Source organism: Ixodes scapularis, unplaced genomic scaffold (genome assembly GCF_016920785.2).
Source record: "Ixodes scapularis isolate PalLabHiFi unplaced genomic scaffold, ASM1692078v2 PGA_scaffold2__306_contigs__length_199485367, whole genome shotgun sequence".
Taxonomy (NCBI): domain Eukaryota; kingdom Metazoa; phylum Arthropoda; class Arachnida; order Ixodida; family Ixodidae; genus Ixodes; species Ixodes scapularis.
This window is the reverse complement of record NW_024609857.1, coordinates 170,644,660-170,662,097: the sequence shown is the minus strand read 5'-3', so window position 1 is coordinate 170,662,097 and position 17,438 is coordinate 170,644,660. Positions and strand designations below refer to the sequence as shown.

At 46.5% G+C, this 17,438-nt stretch overlaps 1 protein-coding gene across 1 annotated transcript in view; it reads left to right on the top strand.

Annotated features, from left to right (window-relative positions):
* The window catches only part of LOC121048459, a 34,322-nt gene extending 24,053 nt beyond the window's left edge, over positions 1-10,269 (top strand). The window contains exon 3 of the mRNA XM_040504814.2: positions 9,706-10,269. Coding sequence (XP_040360748.2) covers positions 9,706-10,031 — 326 coding nt within the window. The 3' untranslated portion in view covers positions 10,032-10,269. The remainder of the gene's footprint in view (positions 1-9,705) is intronic.
* Positions 10,270-17,438: the final 7,169 nt, after the last annotated feature.

The window sequence follows — 17,438 nt, the reverse complement described above, 5'->3', positions numbered from 1 at the left end:
TCGATGACAGTCACGTTTCGGTTAAAGCTATACGTCAGCGCTACAAGAATCAATAACTGAACACAATTCATCACGATGACGCATAATACTCCTTATATTGCTAAAAAGTGCCGATATATTTTTGGAAAAAGGAAGAGCACCCACGCCCCTTGCCACATTTTATGGCGAAGAAGACGTTTAATGTGTGTTACGAAGCATGTTAACGTTATCTCCTTCGCGCCTATCAGATGAGGGTGTTTGATGCAAGTTAAAGGGAGGCCTGTTGTCGTTATCGCTTTCACTCCTATCAGGACCAGCACCGAGATCAAACACTTCGTCAGACACTGGGTTATACATATAACACCTCTTGTTAATAAACAGTTTATTGTAGCGTAGTTAAAACGCATTGTTAGAGGCTTTTCCAAACTCAGTTAGTTTTTTCCTAGCTTGGCGGGTTGCTGGCGAGAAATCTTCACAGATATAAATATCACTACCTTTCAACTTAAAACGCGACAAAAATACATGATTCTTGACTTTATTGGAGGAGAATTTCACTATTGTTGGGCGACAGCGATTGGCACTAAAAGCACCGATGCGGTGTGAGCGCTCAATGCAGTCTGGGGGCACCTGTAGCTCAAGAGAGCCAGAAGCAAGCTGGAGAACTTTTCTTTTTTAGTAACGGACCAAGTTTCGGACCATAAATAATTATCGAAATAAATAATTAGATTATCCCTACGGGATCGATCTTCAAGGTCATTTAGACGGTCATTCAAAGTGGCGTTATCATAATTTAACTTCTCAGCAAGGAATTTCACTGTGTTTAAATCTTGGCCAACCAACTCAAGCGCAGATACTTTATTCTTGACAAGCGTAAGTCGATTACCGATGTCGTTAACTTTTCTTTCGATTGAACTCTGACTTTCTTTTATTTATTTCACACTGTCTAGTAAACTGTTTTGCCCAACTTCAGATTTAAAAGATCGTTCATTCATATCCCTCACCAGCTGCACCAAATCCGCGAATTGTTTTGCTTGAACGTCGCTCATGGGGCCGGGATTAAGTTCAATGTCGCCCGAAAGTGCTAATAACGATTTTACCACATCATAACACTCAATGACCGTAACACAAATAACACTAGGGCGTAGAAACAGCAGAAGAACGACGTTATTCGTTCGTCTAGTATGTAACGACGGAGAGGAACCCACCTATACAATGAAGCAGAACGGATTAGAAGACTGCATCCTTAGGCTGTTTCCGTGCCCACTGACAGAACTGGCGACGTTCCACGGTTTTGAAGCCTCGTCGATTAGTGACGATGTCGATGGGGTAGCTTCCTTGTGCCGGGTGGAGGAATACTGCGGCCAGTACGCGAGTACGCCAAAACGTACGTTGGTATCATCTTGAAAAACTGGAAATCCTTCCTCGGCCAGTGTTGTTGTGACGATGACTCGAGAGAACGGCGATGCCCAGTCACGCGCTGAACACAAGCAAAGCAGGATCTGTACAATGAAGCAGAACGAATTAGAAGACTGCATCCTATGGCTGTTTCCATGCCCACATGTGTTTTATTCTTGGTTTCAAAAGTGCTTACTTCTATTTTACTTCTTGTTATTTCCACTCCAGCTTGGGCCAGACTCTGGCCTGTAGTATGTTCTAAATATATATATATAAAAAAAGAACGATTACGGCTAGGGGTGTCGCGAACTTTTGTCGAACCAGATTTTTAGGTCGAACTTTCGGGGTTCGACTGGGTCGAACCGGTTCGACGAACCTTCGACTTTTCCCCAGATTTGACCGGTTCGACTTCGTGGACACTGTGGCCAGACCTTAATACAAGCATGTCTAGGTTTGGAGATTTTTTTTTTTATGCAAAGGGTTATTTTATTTTATGAACAGTTGAAAATAAAAGAAACCGATTCTAATCACTGAATAAGTTAATAACTTAATCTTCTTGTACTGCATTAACCGAAATAACCAATCAGCGCTGCCCTTAATTCTCCCCTTAGCCATCACCATCCAATCCAAAGCCAACTGACCAGCCTGTCGCGCATGCGCACACGAGTCGAACCTCACTACAAGGTTTGTCGAATTTTCCACTAAAGGTTCGAAAAAGTCGAACCTGGTCGAACTCGAACCTCGGCCGGTTCGCGACACCCCTAATTACGGCACGTCGCACAAGCCAAAGCTCGGCGAGGGCGGCCATTATAATGTCGGTGCCAATAAGACTTTCGTTATGTCCCTTTTGTTTGAATCCGTGAGAAACGTTCTGATTGTGATTTCTTTACTTTAAAACAAAAAAAAAGAAGTTTACTTTATTTTGCTTAAAACGTTTATAATTAATAAAAAGTGTGCATATATTAATTTCCATCGCCATTTAAGAAAATATAACGGGACATTAGTTTTAGTTTCGGTTTCAACCGTGTCCCTTGACGCGCATCTCAACTAGGGTGGTTAGCCCTATGTACCGTGTAATACCGAACAATTTAGTTGAGCTCAGTGAGAGTTGGGAAATGTCGACGATCGTTAGCTTAATGACAGTTAAGAGCGCTAGTTTAACTAGGGTATAAGCCATCGTCGTTTTATGTTTACATAATAGTAAACCTGAGAATGGGCCGGCTTGGCTAGAAACAGCGTGTCGGCTGAGACTAGAGGGAAAAAAGCACTGTGAAAGCCAGCGCACGAGCTGAGCGGGACTCAAACCGCGTCTCAAGATGCTCCCGCGCACCAGCTTTTGCGGCGCTTTTTTTCACCCAGTCTCAGCTGAAACGCCGTTTTAACAAGCAAACCTGGTAAAAAAAAAACAAGAAAAAAAAACGTTACCACACACGGTATGTGTGGTTGTTCCTTTTTTTTTTTTTTTTGTTCCCAGTCTCGGGTTTTTCATTATGAAGGTAGTTCAGCAAGCTTGCCCGTGTTTTTTCACTTCCACGGTTATGGTTCGCTACGCACAAACTTCGTCACGTCGGGAAGCCCGGAAAAGAAAGCGTGCCCCAACATTCTATCCGTACCGGTCATGAAGCGATGTCGTAAAGTGAGGTTGGCCAACACCATCTATCAATCAACTATAGTCAATCATCTTATTGGCAAGGCAAGGCCTCCAAACGTCATGACTACAGCGGAATCACGCAAGGATGCCTAGCTGACGTCAGCGTCGCCGCCTGCGCGACTTGCAGCGTCGGACAACGAGTAACGCTAGAACGAGATGACGCCAGACACACGTAGCTGTATGCCGCTTTGCGGCGGCACTTGTAATGTTTTAGTGATTATGTCTTTTTTATATCGTTATTGGTATTTGTTTTTATGGTTTCTGCACTTGTGTTGCTGACTGCCGGATTCATACCAACAAGTCCCTTAGACTCGGGCTGACCCGAACCTCATTTGTTTTTTCTTGTCTGCAATAAAGTTATTATTATTGTCGAGCTTGAGCGTGTTTGCCGCTTGGGTCCGCTAACAGTCACCTCATGCCTCCCTGGTGGTACTCCCACTGATGTGAGTGGGTATGTATCGAAGCCGAAAGGGAGTGGCCCAGCGGTAGCCTGCTGCGTGGCATTTCGCCGCTAGGATCGTTTTCATTCTGGACCCTTCGCTCTCCGCGTTAGGAGTGGGAATGGGATGCGCGTCATGCTGAGCACAAAAGACGGAGGGCAGGAGAGCAGCATGGGACCTCCCCGCACTGAGATGCAGTGCGCCTCTCACCCATCTCCTAAAACATATCTTCCACTACTCTTTTTTTTTTTTTAGCGTGTTGAAACAAAGCAAAGTTATAAATTTGAGCCCTCGATGACGTTTTGGTGTGGCTACTCGAATTGTGCGAGACAGATGGCAAAGAATACGTCACGAGGAAGGAATTTTCCGCGACATATCTGCTATTCTTGAGCCCACTCGTTTTGCTACCATGAAACCAAAATTACTGAACCAAAGGTTAAGAGTCAAGCTAAAAAAACTGCTCATTTAACCTGTTGTCGTCTCTAGAATACAAAAAAAAAAAGATCACGCGATATTTACATCCAGGGATACTCAGCACTACTGGCTATCAACGCAAAATATTGAAATAAAATAATAAAAAGCTTGAAAATTAGCCTTAGATATTTCAAAACAGATGTCTAACAAATTTGAAGCACCATGTCATTTTTCATAAACCTTACTGACACTAACATCCCACCGGATGTGCTCAGATCCACGCACTTTTCCGCTGTAGTTCTCAACATATCGTTTCCTACAGCCATCGAATGTGAGACAAAATTGTTCAGGTTAGAAAATTCGCTGTTTTAAAAACATATAATTAATAAATAAACAAATAAACTGTTTCCTTCGAGACATAGTTCATCATTGTTAGTGACATGTAAAATACATTACCTTGAGTAAAGTCAACAGTTTGTAAACAACGGCCAAAGTTTAGAAGAAAAAAAGTCCATTAGCGTATTTGACGATGTTGCATTTTAAAAATTGTATTCTGTAGAACTCTTGGTTTAATTTTTTTTAAATGCCATTTTGTTAATTGCAAGAATTGACCTATCAAATTTAAATAAAACCTCCAATCAGTATGTATGTATAATTCCGGTCAGGGTTCATCTGTAGCACCATAGCCCCCTTTTTCTGGAAAGCCTGTCATATCGCGAAAGAGCGTGCCTGTTGTAAAGGGGAAAGGAGATCAGAAAGAGAACGCGCGGGGCTCTTTCTGGCAGCGCCAAACAAATGCCCCAGCGGTAGAAACCGGAAACAAACGCGCTCTTTTTGATTTTGTTGTTTTCAGGAAAGCAGAAAATTTCGCGTCGGCCCTTCTGTATCCCGCCCCTGTCCCGTTTCTCCACGCGCCGGTAGCCTCCTTTCTTTTTTTTTTTTTTTTTCTTGGTTGCGGTTTGTTGTTGCTTCGCGGAGAGGCCACCGCGCGTATTGTTGGCGCTGACTGAAGGGTTATCCTAGAGTTCCTGTATATGCTACCTACGGTAGCAGAGTTGCGCATTCAGCCTCGGCGCGTGGCCGTAGCGCCGGCTTTCCCGCACGAGCTGGATGCTTTGCTCCCCACGTGACTAAATTTGGCGACTAGCGGCGCCGCGGGCGCCGCCGCTCATGGAAAACAGGAGAGGAGGAAAAGAAGGCGGAAAGCAGGGAAACATACACCGGGGCAAGAGAAACGTCGGCGGAGCGACCGTAAAGGTGGCTTTCTTACACGCCACCGGATGCTTTGCTCCTCACGTGATGGATCTCGGCGAATAGCGGCGTGGCGGCGCGGGGAAAACAAATGCGCAACTCTGGCTCCCGGAGGGAGCCTATACAGGAACTCTAGGTTATCCTAGAGTAACTGTATATGCTCCGCTTGCGGAGCAGAGTATAGACCTTTCCAGCGGCAGTCTCGAACGAAGCGATTTACAGCGAGCGTCCCTGGTTTTGAGAGTGTACATCAGTGTTGCCCGACTGCGCTGGGTTGTGGGTTTTCTCGTCAGTGGACTGTGGCAACCTGTGTAAGCGCACTCCCGGACGCTGGTGGCGGCTAAATCGCCGCGTTTTATCTTTTCTTTCGTGTTCTATGACGAATAGAACTTTTCGAGGTTTTTAAGAACGCATTGTACTATTTTTGGGAGCGAAAACAAACAAATGAAAGCTGTTTTGGTGAGTCCGTCCGTGACAAAAAAAATGCAACAGGAATGTTTTTTTTTTTTTAATGTTGATCTTTTTACGGCACCATACACTCAGCCGTGTCAATCTACAAATGTCTTCACTGTCGAAAATATTTTACCACAAACAACAGCTCAATGGTATGGGCATTCCCCGCTCACAAGAAGAAATTCAACGAGTCTCATCAGTCGAACAACATATATTGTACGTACCCCACGGTGCCGCGTTATCCGAACAGGATTTGAGAAAGCTCTCAGATAACATAGCATATCCAATATACAGTGTCCACGATAGTCACTTCATGATGAGCGAACCGAGTCCGGCTTGTAATAGGGCACGTCTTCAAGAAAACTGCTTCTTTTGCACAGCACCAAAGCAAATGAACGATAGTGTCAATTCCGGCCCCACACCCCGGACCCGACCCTATCAGCTATGTTTCGCGAAGACTGGGAACATAGCTGGGAAGGCTTTTCGGAGATTATGTCAACGAAAATAATCCTCGAAGAATGTCGAATGGCCCGCGTCGCTGGCTACTTGACGTTCGCTTTCTTCGTTTGTTTCCTGCGAAGGCCGAGCAGACTACGGGTCCTGGTGTTCACTGGTTCTCACAGTGGAAGATACACACAAAGGGTAACTATTTTGAATAGGGAAATAAAGTAAAAACTTTCAAGAAAAGCCGGCGAACTTCAATGCACGATGCAGGTGGGGAGTCGCGCTAACCGGGTTTCCACATCTCAGACAGGTGACAGAAATTTCTGACTGATAGGGGTCGCTCGAATCGCAAAATGGCGGCAGCCAGAGAGCTCTTTTTGCAACGGTCTATACACGAACTCATCTCTGTTACGCCACGCCGTGGTGGTGGTGCGTCGGGCGCACTTCCGGTCTGGGGCTGTGGGCGGAAGTCACCGTGCGAGACATGCATTCCTGTGTTCTTTTGGAAGAAACCAGACAAAAATCTACCTTTCTGTCAAGACGCCGAGACGCGGGCTGTACCAAAAGGGTCGGGAAAGGTGTGAAGATCAGTTTTCATGTATTTTTTGCCTCCTCCGTTCGTCCGAGCACAAGGATAGTAGCCGTGAAAAGGTCAAGCCAGACGCTGTCGAACTACGATTGCTTGTGCGGGAAATACTTTGGGTTGAATTCACGGATACGTGTGGTCGTCAGATTTATTTATTTTGTTCTGACATGAACGAGGGAAAACCATCAAGTTGTGCGGACCACCAGCGGGTTCAGTGCGTCTTGAAATTCAAACTGCCGCCTGATTGTTCGAACTGCAGTCTGCTCTTTCAAACTTCTCTGCTTTTTGTCGTCTGCTCGCTCAAACAAAAGCGGCCCGTAGACAAAATGTTGACCCGGAAATTGCGACAAAAAGTGATTGCATGCATCGAAAGACTTTTAAGTAGGCTCGGTGCAAATGGTAGGTGCAAGATGTTAATCATTGGTACCAGTGGCCATCACCGACTTTTAAGCCTAATTTACTTGGTCTGTTTTCGCTTTCAATTTTCAGTATCGACGTCGATCATCGCTGCTACAGTCAACACTTCTGTAGCACGAGCGACGTTGCGACCTAAAATAACGAGAATAATCTTATGGTATTGGCGTCCATTCTGCGGCTTTCACGCGAATGAATCGCCGCCCGTCAAATTATTGGCGCAAAGTTTTGCGGCGAAACAAGCCTTGATAATTTCGCTCAGCTACTAAAGTAGTAAGACATTGCTAGGAGGACGTAGAATCGACATTTCCAACGCGAAAAAGAGTGCGCAGACTCACACAGACGCCGACAACGTGAAATTCCAATGGTTTGTTGAAGCGGGACTCGGTGCTTCTTACCCACACTCCATCGCGCATGCGCGGTGGCAGTGGCGTGCCGCTAAGGGCGCTCCGCCGTGTTGGATCCAAGGCCGCACTGCAGGAAGTGACTGTTGCTTCTACAGGAGCCCCGGTGGCGCGGATGGCGTGGCCAAAAAAATTGGGTTGTGTGTGTGTTTATACAGCCTAGAACTTGGTCTGCCTCACAGGGGCGACGAGTCTCCCAGCTGTAGATGAGAAATTTAGCCAGTGCGGTACAACCGCTAGCCTGGGGTCTTTAACGTGCATCACGCAGTAGTGATACACGACCGCACGCCGGTACGATGCTCATCCAGATCGAGACGGGCAGGGGTGGGGCTCGAACCCAGGATCCCTATGTTCTGCAGCGCGAGCTTTCGCTCCACGTGCTCCGAGCTGGTGTGCGCTAGACCACTCGGCCACCGATCCCCCCCAGGATGGCGTGGCCCTGAGACGGCGCGCTGCGGCGTGCGGTGCGGTGACGCGCCGCGCGTTCGCCGTCGTCCTGTCATTTGTCTCCTGTTTGTCTCTATGCCCTCGGTAGAATGGAGTATCCATAGGGTTGTTCGTTTTAGGGTTTTACTTTTTTTTTTTTTTAATTCGGGGGATAAAACTCGGGTGCTATTTTTCAAGCTGATAATCGGGGAGAAACCGGGTTTTTTGTGGAAACATTCCGAAATTCGGGTTTTTTCGGGGTAAATTTGGTTAAATTTACAAATGTACTCAGTAAAACATTCCGATTTTTATAAAATTATTATTGGAGGGTATTACGAGCTCCCTAATGCCAGCGCGTTAAAATTAGGGATCTGTTTCAAGCTGGTAATCGGGGGACCTCAGGGTTTTCTAGCTCCGATTGCCGTCTGTCGCTTCAAGGGAAGCACCGCCCATGGAATCCTCCTTTTCGGATCAGGTGTCAACAAAAATCCCGAGCGTTCGAGGGACGGTTTTCTTCGAGCAGATATTTCGCTATGCAATGAACCTGTTAAGTTTTCCCGATCTGTTTACGCGACTGACAGACTCGGACGTTGTTCGTGAGAAAAGTTGGACGCCAGCGAGATGTCCATGCTCCCCGAGAGGCCTTGCTGGGCGTCGACAACTAGCAGCGGTCGAAGGGGATTGATAGTGCATTTCACAAGCTGCGTGCAGCAGGGCCGAAGCTACATGGCGTGCCGAGGCGGTTCCACCTGCACAGCGGGGGGCGGAAATGTCCCCTCGAGGCCCCAACGCTTATTGTCGCTTTTCCTCAGCCGGCCTCCGTAGAAAGTCACGGTGAGTTGGGCGGTTGGTTGAGAGCCATGTAGGGGGCGTCCACAATGCTGCACGCAGTTTGCGAAGTGTCACTGTTGTCCAGAGGTAGAATAGATGGTGTGTGTGCACCGAAACTTCACGCAGAGTAAAAATAAGTTTTAGAACTCGGAGAGAAATCGGGTTCAACCCGATTCTTCTGAAACATGTTCGGGGTGTAAAAATCGGGTGAAATCTGGTTTTACCCGAAAACGAACGGCCCTAAGTATCCGACGAAAACGTCGTCTCTTCGCAAGCCGTAGTTGCGCGTCGTTTTCTGGTTCGAAGCGCCCGGATGTGCCGGCCGCGTATCACTCAGCGAGCGCCGCAGACGCGAGCAGCGCGATCGTCCTTCGTGTCGTCTGCAGTGCTTCTCAGGCTTTGAAAACATGTTTTAAAACATCGCTCGCGTTATAAAACAACGTGATTATTTATACTGTACCCAGTGGCTACACAGAACGCTCGATGGTGAAGGTACCTTGCAGTTCGTTCGATTTTAGTGTAGGGTGTATATTTCGCAAACGCAGGGCGAGAAACATATTCCGTCCGAAACTTGGCGCCTGCAAGGTACCTTGCCCGAATTAGATCAGCTTGGCGCACGCGACTGCTTCTCCGCCAATACGGCGTTGGCGGCGGAAGGAAAAGGAACGCGATGGTTACCCCAGAAGTGACTTTTCGCTACCATATGGGTAACCGTTCGGCGCTGTTCCTCGCCTTTCTCCGGCGGCCGTGCGCTCAATGGTTTCGCCGTGGAAATGACAGGCTTTGTAGAATAAAGGAAGCTATGGTAGCCCGTAAGCAGTCCTCACTGCTCGAACTGCTGCCAGAATCAACGAGGTCACACTTGGCACTGCGCATCACGCTAATAGGCCTAAATTCCAACATACGCATGACTGAACTTGGGAGTTGTAAACTGCCGTCTTCAGCCCTGCCATTATAACCGACCCTACTAGTCCCAGGGCCCCTCAGAAATGGATTGCTTCTCTGCATTCCTCGCAGGGGACGATCCGCTGGTGCTGGGCCTCTGGAGACACCTTGCAATGCAGGAGCTCAGCATCGACCTGGACTCGATGCTGAGTCAGTACGCCGCTGAAGGGGACTCGGGCATCCACGACTCTTCCGAGGGGCACCCGATGGCGGACGACGACGAGGGCGACTCCACCGGCGACGGCGGGCCCACGCTCGAGCAGCTGTACAGTGAGCTCAGCCAGCTGGCCAAGGGGGACGAACGATCGGGCCGAAGTAGCTCGTCCGAGGAGTCCCCGGACAATTCGACGATGGCTTCTGGTCTGGACATCTCCTCTGCGGGCGACGTGGTCTCCTAGCGCCTGCGATGATTCTGTGGTAGACTTCGCGTCATCAAACTCTGTGGTGTTCAGGAGATCATCCCCAAACTGTTACGTGGTCCCAGTGATTGTATGTGTGTATGTTTTGTTAAGAAGGATCCTGGGTATAACGTTTCAAGTCAAACAGGTGCGAAGCTAAGTGCATCAACGTCATTATTCAAATCGCGCCATGCTGGCTATTACCAGGTCTTCATTGGTTTGGCAAGCTCGAACCTACCGCAGGTATATGGTGCTCCTGTAGCCTTTCAATATTTTATCTCTAACGTTCAGCGCACCTTAACGGGAAAAAACTGTGCCATCTGGTGTAGTGCCCTCCTTTGGCTAGTGTTTGCATAAACTGTGTACTAAGCAAAGCTGAGCTCGCGCGCCTGAATTCTGAGAACTGAAATTCCCTTCCCACGTCTTATCAATGTAGCAGAGAAGCATCTGTTCGTATTATGAAACAGTTTGTTCCCCCGGAAGAAACGAATGAGTCTATTGTAATGAATAACCAACTAGCCCCACAGTTAATTTTTGAGCATATTGCACCGTAGCCACACCAAAGAGATAGTTTGAGGGACTGTGCCAGCAAAAAACGTCAGGCGTCTGAGGTGTTATTATGTCATGGGGCGGTTTGCGCCAGATGAACGCTGCATTGACATTTTTAGCGCGTGGCTAATAAAGCATGAAGTTGCGGTATAGGTTATACATTACATGCCAATTATGTACATTGTTTGTGTTAGATTACAATACCAACGAGTTGATGTTTCATCGTGCTTCGTCCTTCATGCTTCTTCTCATTTGCAGATGGCTCAGCTGAATAATAATATATGCTCACCTCCTGTTGTGCGACAATGTGACGTGACATTGCATGATATGTGATGAGCTTTATCTCTAGAAGCGTGATATATATGAAGTTGTGTACTGGCGAATGAAGGTTTGGTATGTCTGATATGAGCTGACACACTCAATCTGGGCTTTTGCTATGCCTACAGTTCTAACAAGATATATAATCTCTCAAAGTGCGAAATAATTCAAAGATTAAGACCCAAGCTTAGGCTCCAACACATGTTTGCACCAAAGTTTCTGTAAAAACAAACGGCAAGCCGAAAGAGCACGCGGAGGCTGTTTCAGTCACATTGTCCGCCGTAGTACACTTAATATGCACGAAATATAACCACTTCCAAGCGTTTGTAAGTGCGGTAATGTAATGAACGTTGTGATGACAGCTTGTGTGAGAATTATTAAACATGTAATAGCACCGGTTACTGCGCTTTTCTATTTACTAGTCATCTCGTCACGCCGCCAATCTTTTCGAGGCGGGAATTTCGCACCAAGATGAGGATTGTGTATTTTATCCCGATCATCAGCTTACAAGATATTATCACTGAACGACAGTAATAAACATAATATTACTACGGAATCTATGAAGCACGGACACACTGCTTATTTTAAACTGAGGAAAAGCTACTGTAAGTTTGTTTTAAAATAGCAAACATTGCTATTTCTTTTTACGACGTAGACCCCATTCAATTTGATAACTCCACTTCATCAAACACCGAAAGTTTAGTTGTGGCCCACAAGGTGTAACGAATGGCATTACGTGACTATTTCGACGACCACCTTCAAAATAATTCAAATCTTATTTCGACGTCTATGACGTCACATACCTCAAAACTCAAAATAACAGTTTGCATTAATCAAGACTATTATTCCAACGTCTCTTACGTCATTTTACCGTCAAAATAACTCAAATTGTACTTTGACGTCTATAACGTCACTTTCGTATTACGCAAAAATAATACGGCAATTTTTTTTCTGACGTTTGTTGCAAGTTGTTTTGCAAGTTGCACCAAGGAACGGTGACACGATAGCTCGGTGAGACCAGAGGTTTAATATGGCGATCGGTTCAGAGCCGGGTACGTACTATAAGCACGAGCGCAAGGCACGAATTCATGCGCACGAGCGACGGAGCTCTCTCAGCTCGGTTGCTCAGTGTAGCCCTATCCAACATCTCCCCGAAACATAAGTGTCAAAGTCTCTGGGGAGCCTGGACGCATTGGGCACTTCTCGTGAGTGAATGAGGATGGCCTTCGCATTCTGTAAGGAGCTAAACCTACAAGATAGCGCCAAAGAGACAAGGACACGAAGTATACAAGATAGCGCTTGACTTGTATACCTCTTCTCCTTGTCTTTTTTGCGCCCAACCAACGTACCCTACTAAACTGTAAGTGGCTTTTGAGCATCTTCGCTGTCAAAAACTTCCGCATTACGGACATTTGCAGGAAAAGGAACAAGATTAGTTAGGTTACGTCGCACCACCCCGTTGTCAGTGTCCACGAAGTAAGACCTGGGTTCCTCTGCTGGTCTCTGCACTGTACGTTTCTGCTTGATGTCGGTGATCCAAAGTTCATCTCCATCTAGGACTTCAGGCAGTGCGCGTACGCCATGCCATCGATTGAAGTCTTCCTTCTGGTGCTCCCGATGCAGTTCTTCAAAGTCGTCAAGGTTTCTCATGTCGGGCATTGGGGGCATGAGCACCTCGGGAACAATAGGGGGCTTGGTTCGTAAACGTCGACCCATAATTAGTTCAGCGCAGCTGTACCCGTTCTTCAGCGGAGTCGAGCTGTAAGACAGAAGGGTGAAGGACTGGTCTTTCGTTTTTTCTATTAATTTCTTGATGCATTTCACGGCCGCTTCCGCAAGTCCATTACTTTAAGGATAATATGAACTTGAGGTATTCTCGAGCAAATGTAGCGAAGTCAGAGGACGAGAACTGAGGTCCACTGTCGGACACTACCACCTCGGGAATGCTGTGGCGAGCGAAGATTTATTTGCAGTGGTTAATGACTGCAGGCGATGTAAGTTTCTCAAGTCGTGCTATATCAAGGTACCTTGAGAAATTATCTGTCATGATCAACCACCAGTGGCTGTTGAAGTAGAAAAGATCGATTGCAACGCGCAATGGTCAGTCAGGAAATTCCGTATTTTGAAGCGGCATCTTGCGGTTGTACGTGGTTTTGATGCATTCGTTGCATTGCTTTAATGTGGCAGTTATCTCTGCTGCTACTGTCGGCTACCAGACACAGTCCTTTGCTTGTGTTTCTGTTTTTGTGATGCCGAAGTGGCCTTCGCGGAGACGCATTATCTCTTGTCTGCACCAAACAGGAACGACGACACGGGCTGCATAGAGGAGCAAGTCGTCTTCTATGGTGAGCTGGTGTTGGTGCTCAAAGAAAGGTTTCAGGTCTTGTGACAAGTCTCTCCTGGATGGCCACTCCTCTGAGCTTAGTTTTCGTAGCTGGTTACAAACTGTGTACGAATTTTGGCTCTCTTTTAGCCATTGCAGGCAACGGTCCTTGGCTGGGATAGCTTTGTTCAAGGAACAGTTGAAAGTTTCAACGTCGTTTTCAAGCTCTGTGTCCCCTGTCTGCTGTAGAGGTGCTCGCGAAAGTGTGTCGAACGCCAGTAGGCATTTCCCTGTTACGTATTTTACGCTGTACTGGTAGCGCATCGTCCTCATCTGTAGCCTCTGGAGTCTCAGTGTCAACTAGTCAGGAGTTGTCGACATGAGAATGGGAACGAGCGGTTTGCGGTCGGTCTCCAGCTTGAAGGTTTTTTCCAACCAAGTAGTCCTCGAACTTCCTCCATGCCCAGACTAAGGCAAGAGCCTCTTTCTCAATCTGCGCGTAGCGCTTTTTGGTGTCTGAGAGCAATCTTGAAGCCTACGCAATGACAGCAAACTTGTCATCGGTTTCTCGCTGCCAGATCAATGCTCCAAGTCCGAAGTAGGAAGCGCCTGCGCTGACGACTGTATCCTTCCTGCGGTCATATACGCAGACCTGCCAGCCCTACAATGCTGAAAATACTACAGGGGATGCCAAAAAACACTACAATTGTGTGAAGAAATACGAAAACTGTTTTATTCTTCAAACACTTGGTTTAGGTAAGAAAAATGCCTCAACTAGGGCAAAAACACATCATGCATTGCACAAAATGTCTTATTCTGTAGATTTAGAAGGTTGGGTCAACACCGAGTAAGTTGCAGCTTTTGCTTTTCTGAGGAAGTTGCTGTCGAACACTTGTTCATTGCACTTTCCGGACTGGCTGCATCTCACAGCTAACAACTATTCAAGAGTCGTTTTCGACACTGAGGAGCGGAACTGCGTGTGTCACTTTGCTGAAAACTCTTTCGCCTGTGCCTGGTTTAACGAATACGTTAAAGAGCAAAGTTCTTGCTCTTTAACGTCTCCGCAACAACCGGTGTGAACGGCACGTTGTGTTCGATCAAAATGCCGTAAGAAAGCATTCTGCTTGGGCAGTGTCGTAATCCGTTGATCGACTAGTGTATCCTCCAAGCTTCTCGTTGGTTTCAACTAATTTTGCAGAGTCCTTGTGCTTTTTTGTATTCATATGACACAGAATGTCCCGGCGACCAGCGTGCGAAATGTTGACATCCTAGCGACACAGACTACCAAATCCGTACCTTTCGCCCTTACACGACGTCTTCATAAATGGAAAGTCGGTGGAATAGCTGGGAATAAACACTTGCAAGTATTTGTTTCCCGACATCTTGTACCAAAGGTGGTTTCAAGGGATCATGAGTAAACGTTCCAGTAACTCAGCGCACAACGTTCGTCACAACCAAGATCGCCACAACAAAGGAGATTTCCTAAACAGTTTTGGATTAAGATGGATGGATGGATGTTAGCGGCTATACCACCCCTTACAACACTGACCTCAATGACAATTGCCTCACAACGAGGAGCGGTAGCTTGCACCTCCTGGCATACAAGTCAATGTACCAGTGTTGCCAACCCCAACTTGTAAACAGGCGAGATGTAGCTTAAACAAAAACTTTCTTTTACACAGGATGCGGAAAATCGTACAAATATTGTTGTTAATACGATAACCGTAAGAAAGCGCTGGAAAGCGGACACTTTACGATAAAATCGTGAAACTTGGCAGGTATGTATACGCCTGCAGTACTGGACGAGAAGATAGTACTGTCTGCCAATTGTCAATTGCTTGTTGCTGTGGAGAGTCCCAAAGAAACTCCTGCTTCTTCGACAACAAGGATGAAAGTGGCTGAATAACCTCTGAAAGGTTTGGCACAAAGCGGCCAAGGTACGTGGCCATACCCAGTATTCTTTGCAGCTCACTTTTGTTTGTCGGGCGTTTCATTTTCAAAATAGCTTCTACCTTCCTTTCATCGGGAGTGATGCCGTTTTGGTCTAGTGTTTGGCCTAAGAACGTGAGCTTTTGGACGTTATACAGGCGCTTGTTTTCGTTTAGCGTCAATCCAGCTTTGATTTATCGCTGCAGTACGGTGCGTAGCGTCTCGTTCGGTTCTTCTTCGCTTGAGCCCTAGATGAGGATGTTGCTCATGTGACAAACCACTCTGTTAATGCCTTGCAGAAGTATAGACCTCTGCTTTTGAAAGTGCTCTGGAGCAGACGATATGCCGAAAGGTAGTCTGTTGAAGGAAAATCTCCCGAACGGCGTAATTAAAGGGACAATGAAATTACCTTTTTACTTTTTCCAAATAACTTTTCCATTAAACCTTCAATGTTCACTGAATGTGAAACAAGCATCCGTTTTCGTTTCGGTTTATTAACTTATACAAAAAAAAAAAAAAATTAAAATATCGCCTTTTTCTTTCTCTCCAACTAACCTCAAAACAAGCTGTGGTGTAATTTTGACGATCGTGGCGTCCGCCGGCATCGGAACCGGAAGTTCTCTCGGCATTAGGAGGAAGTTGGCGGTGTGCCGGTAGGTTTTACCATAGAGTTATTATAATGTACGCTAGAGGTTCAACTGGCGTTAGTGTCTATGCGACTTCCGTGACGCAAATTGAAGCAGACAGCGACCAGTCTACTTTTGCGGTGCTCCTGTGTATTTCTATGGGAAAACGCGCGTGCATTTTGCCTCTTCGCCGAAAAATAACACGGAACACTTTGGTTATTTGGGTCGTACCGAATAGTATGTACAGTGCTAATCACACTTGTCTAAAACGCGCGAGCGTGCGACTTTCTCTGGGGAGCGCTATACTGGTGGCTTGCGCGGAAACTAAGCTAGTCACGTAACGCAACATGGAACGGCCCGCTCGAGGGATGTCCTGCCCACTCTATCAGCTTGACAAGCGATAAAAGTGAAGTGCTTTATGATATATTTTTGTTTTCTGATGACGACATCGTTGATACGCTTTGATGCTTTAGTTTGTTTATTGTTCAAGGAATGATGTTTGTAAAAAGCGTGCGAGCAGCCTTCCGCGTTCGCAGCCAGCTCATAAAGTGGGCAGGACACCCCTCGAGCGGGCCGTTCCATGTTGCGCCACGAGACTAGCTTAGTTTCCGCGAATTCCACGAGTCTAGCGCTCCCCGGAGAAAGCCGCACGCTCGCGCGTTATAGACAACTGTGATTAGCACTGTACCTTGATTAACACTGTAAAAGTGTAATTGCTTTAGTTAGCGCATTTTTCTTCATCAGTGACCGATATTTAACTTCGCTACATTTCAGTCCCAAACGTGTGTTCCGCAGCAGGTGTGTAAAAACAAGCGACGATTCGAAGCAAAATTACAATCGAAAGCAATGTAGAGTGTGTTCAAGGCTCGCCAGCATTCCGGTGACGTTTGTATATTGATAATATGCCAGTCCTGTCACTATATGAAAATGACCCCGTCGTGCATGAGCGGATAAAAACATTCAAAACGTAGAGAATAAAGTCCGTGGGCTATGAAAGGTGTCTCTTTGTATTGTTTTCTCTGCCGGGCAGCTTTTATCGGGCACTTGTTCTGAAAGATTTCGAGCGTGCGAGTGATATTTTGAACGTAGAACAACCAGCTTCGCTCAGAGCAGAAAGAATAAAGCGGTACTTACTTATTTAAAATAGGAATAGATTACGTGGCCTTCACTTTATTTTGATCGTATACGCACATGTAGTTACTGATCCAGTGTTACTGCGTAGTTCTTGCCGTCTTTCTTAATTTCCAGATGTTCTTCGTTCGTTTGGCACGTATATCCCCCACGCTGAAAAGCGCCGATGTCGTGTTCGCGCTAACAGTGTCCGACAGTGCACATAAATACTCGTACGAAGCCGTCTTAGCACCGTTTTTAATGCGATGAATTTGAAAGAAAAACACCGCAACTGACCAATTATTTCGTCGGCCTGACTGAGAAATGTTCCAAGCTACCTAGTACGTACGAGTTATTTGGGATATTTGCTCTTATGATCGAGCGCAGAGAGAAAATGCACTCACTTTTTCCCATAGAAATGCATTACCGGAAGTCAATTTTCGACTGGTTGCTGTCTGCTTCAATTTGCGTCAGTACACTAGCGCCAGTTGAACCTCTAGCGTACATTATAATAACTCTATGGGTTTTACTGCGCTGGCGGCGCTGATGCTA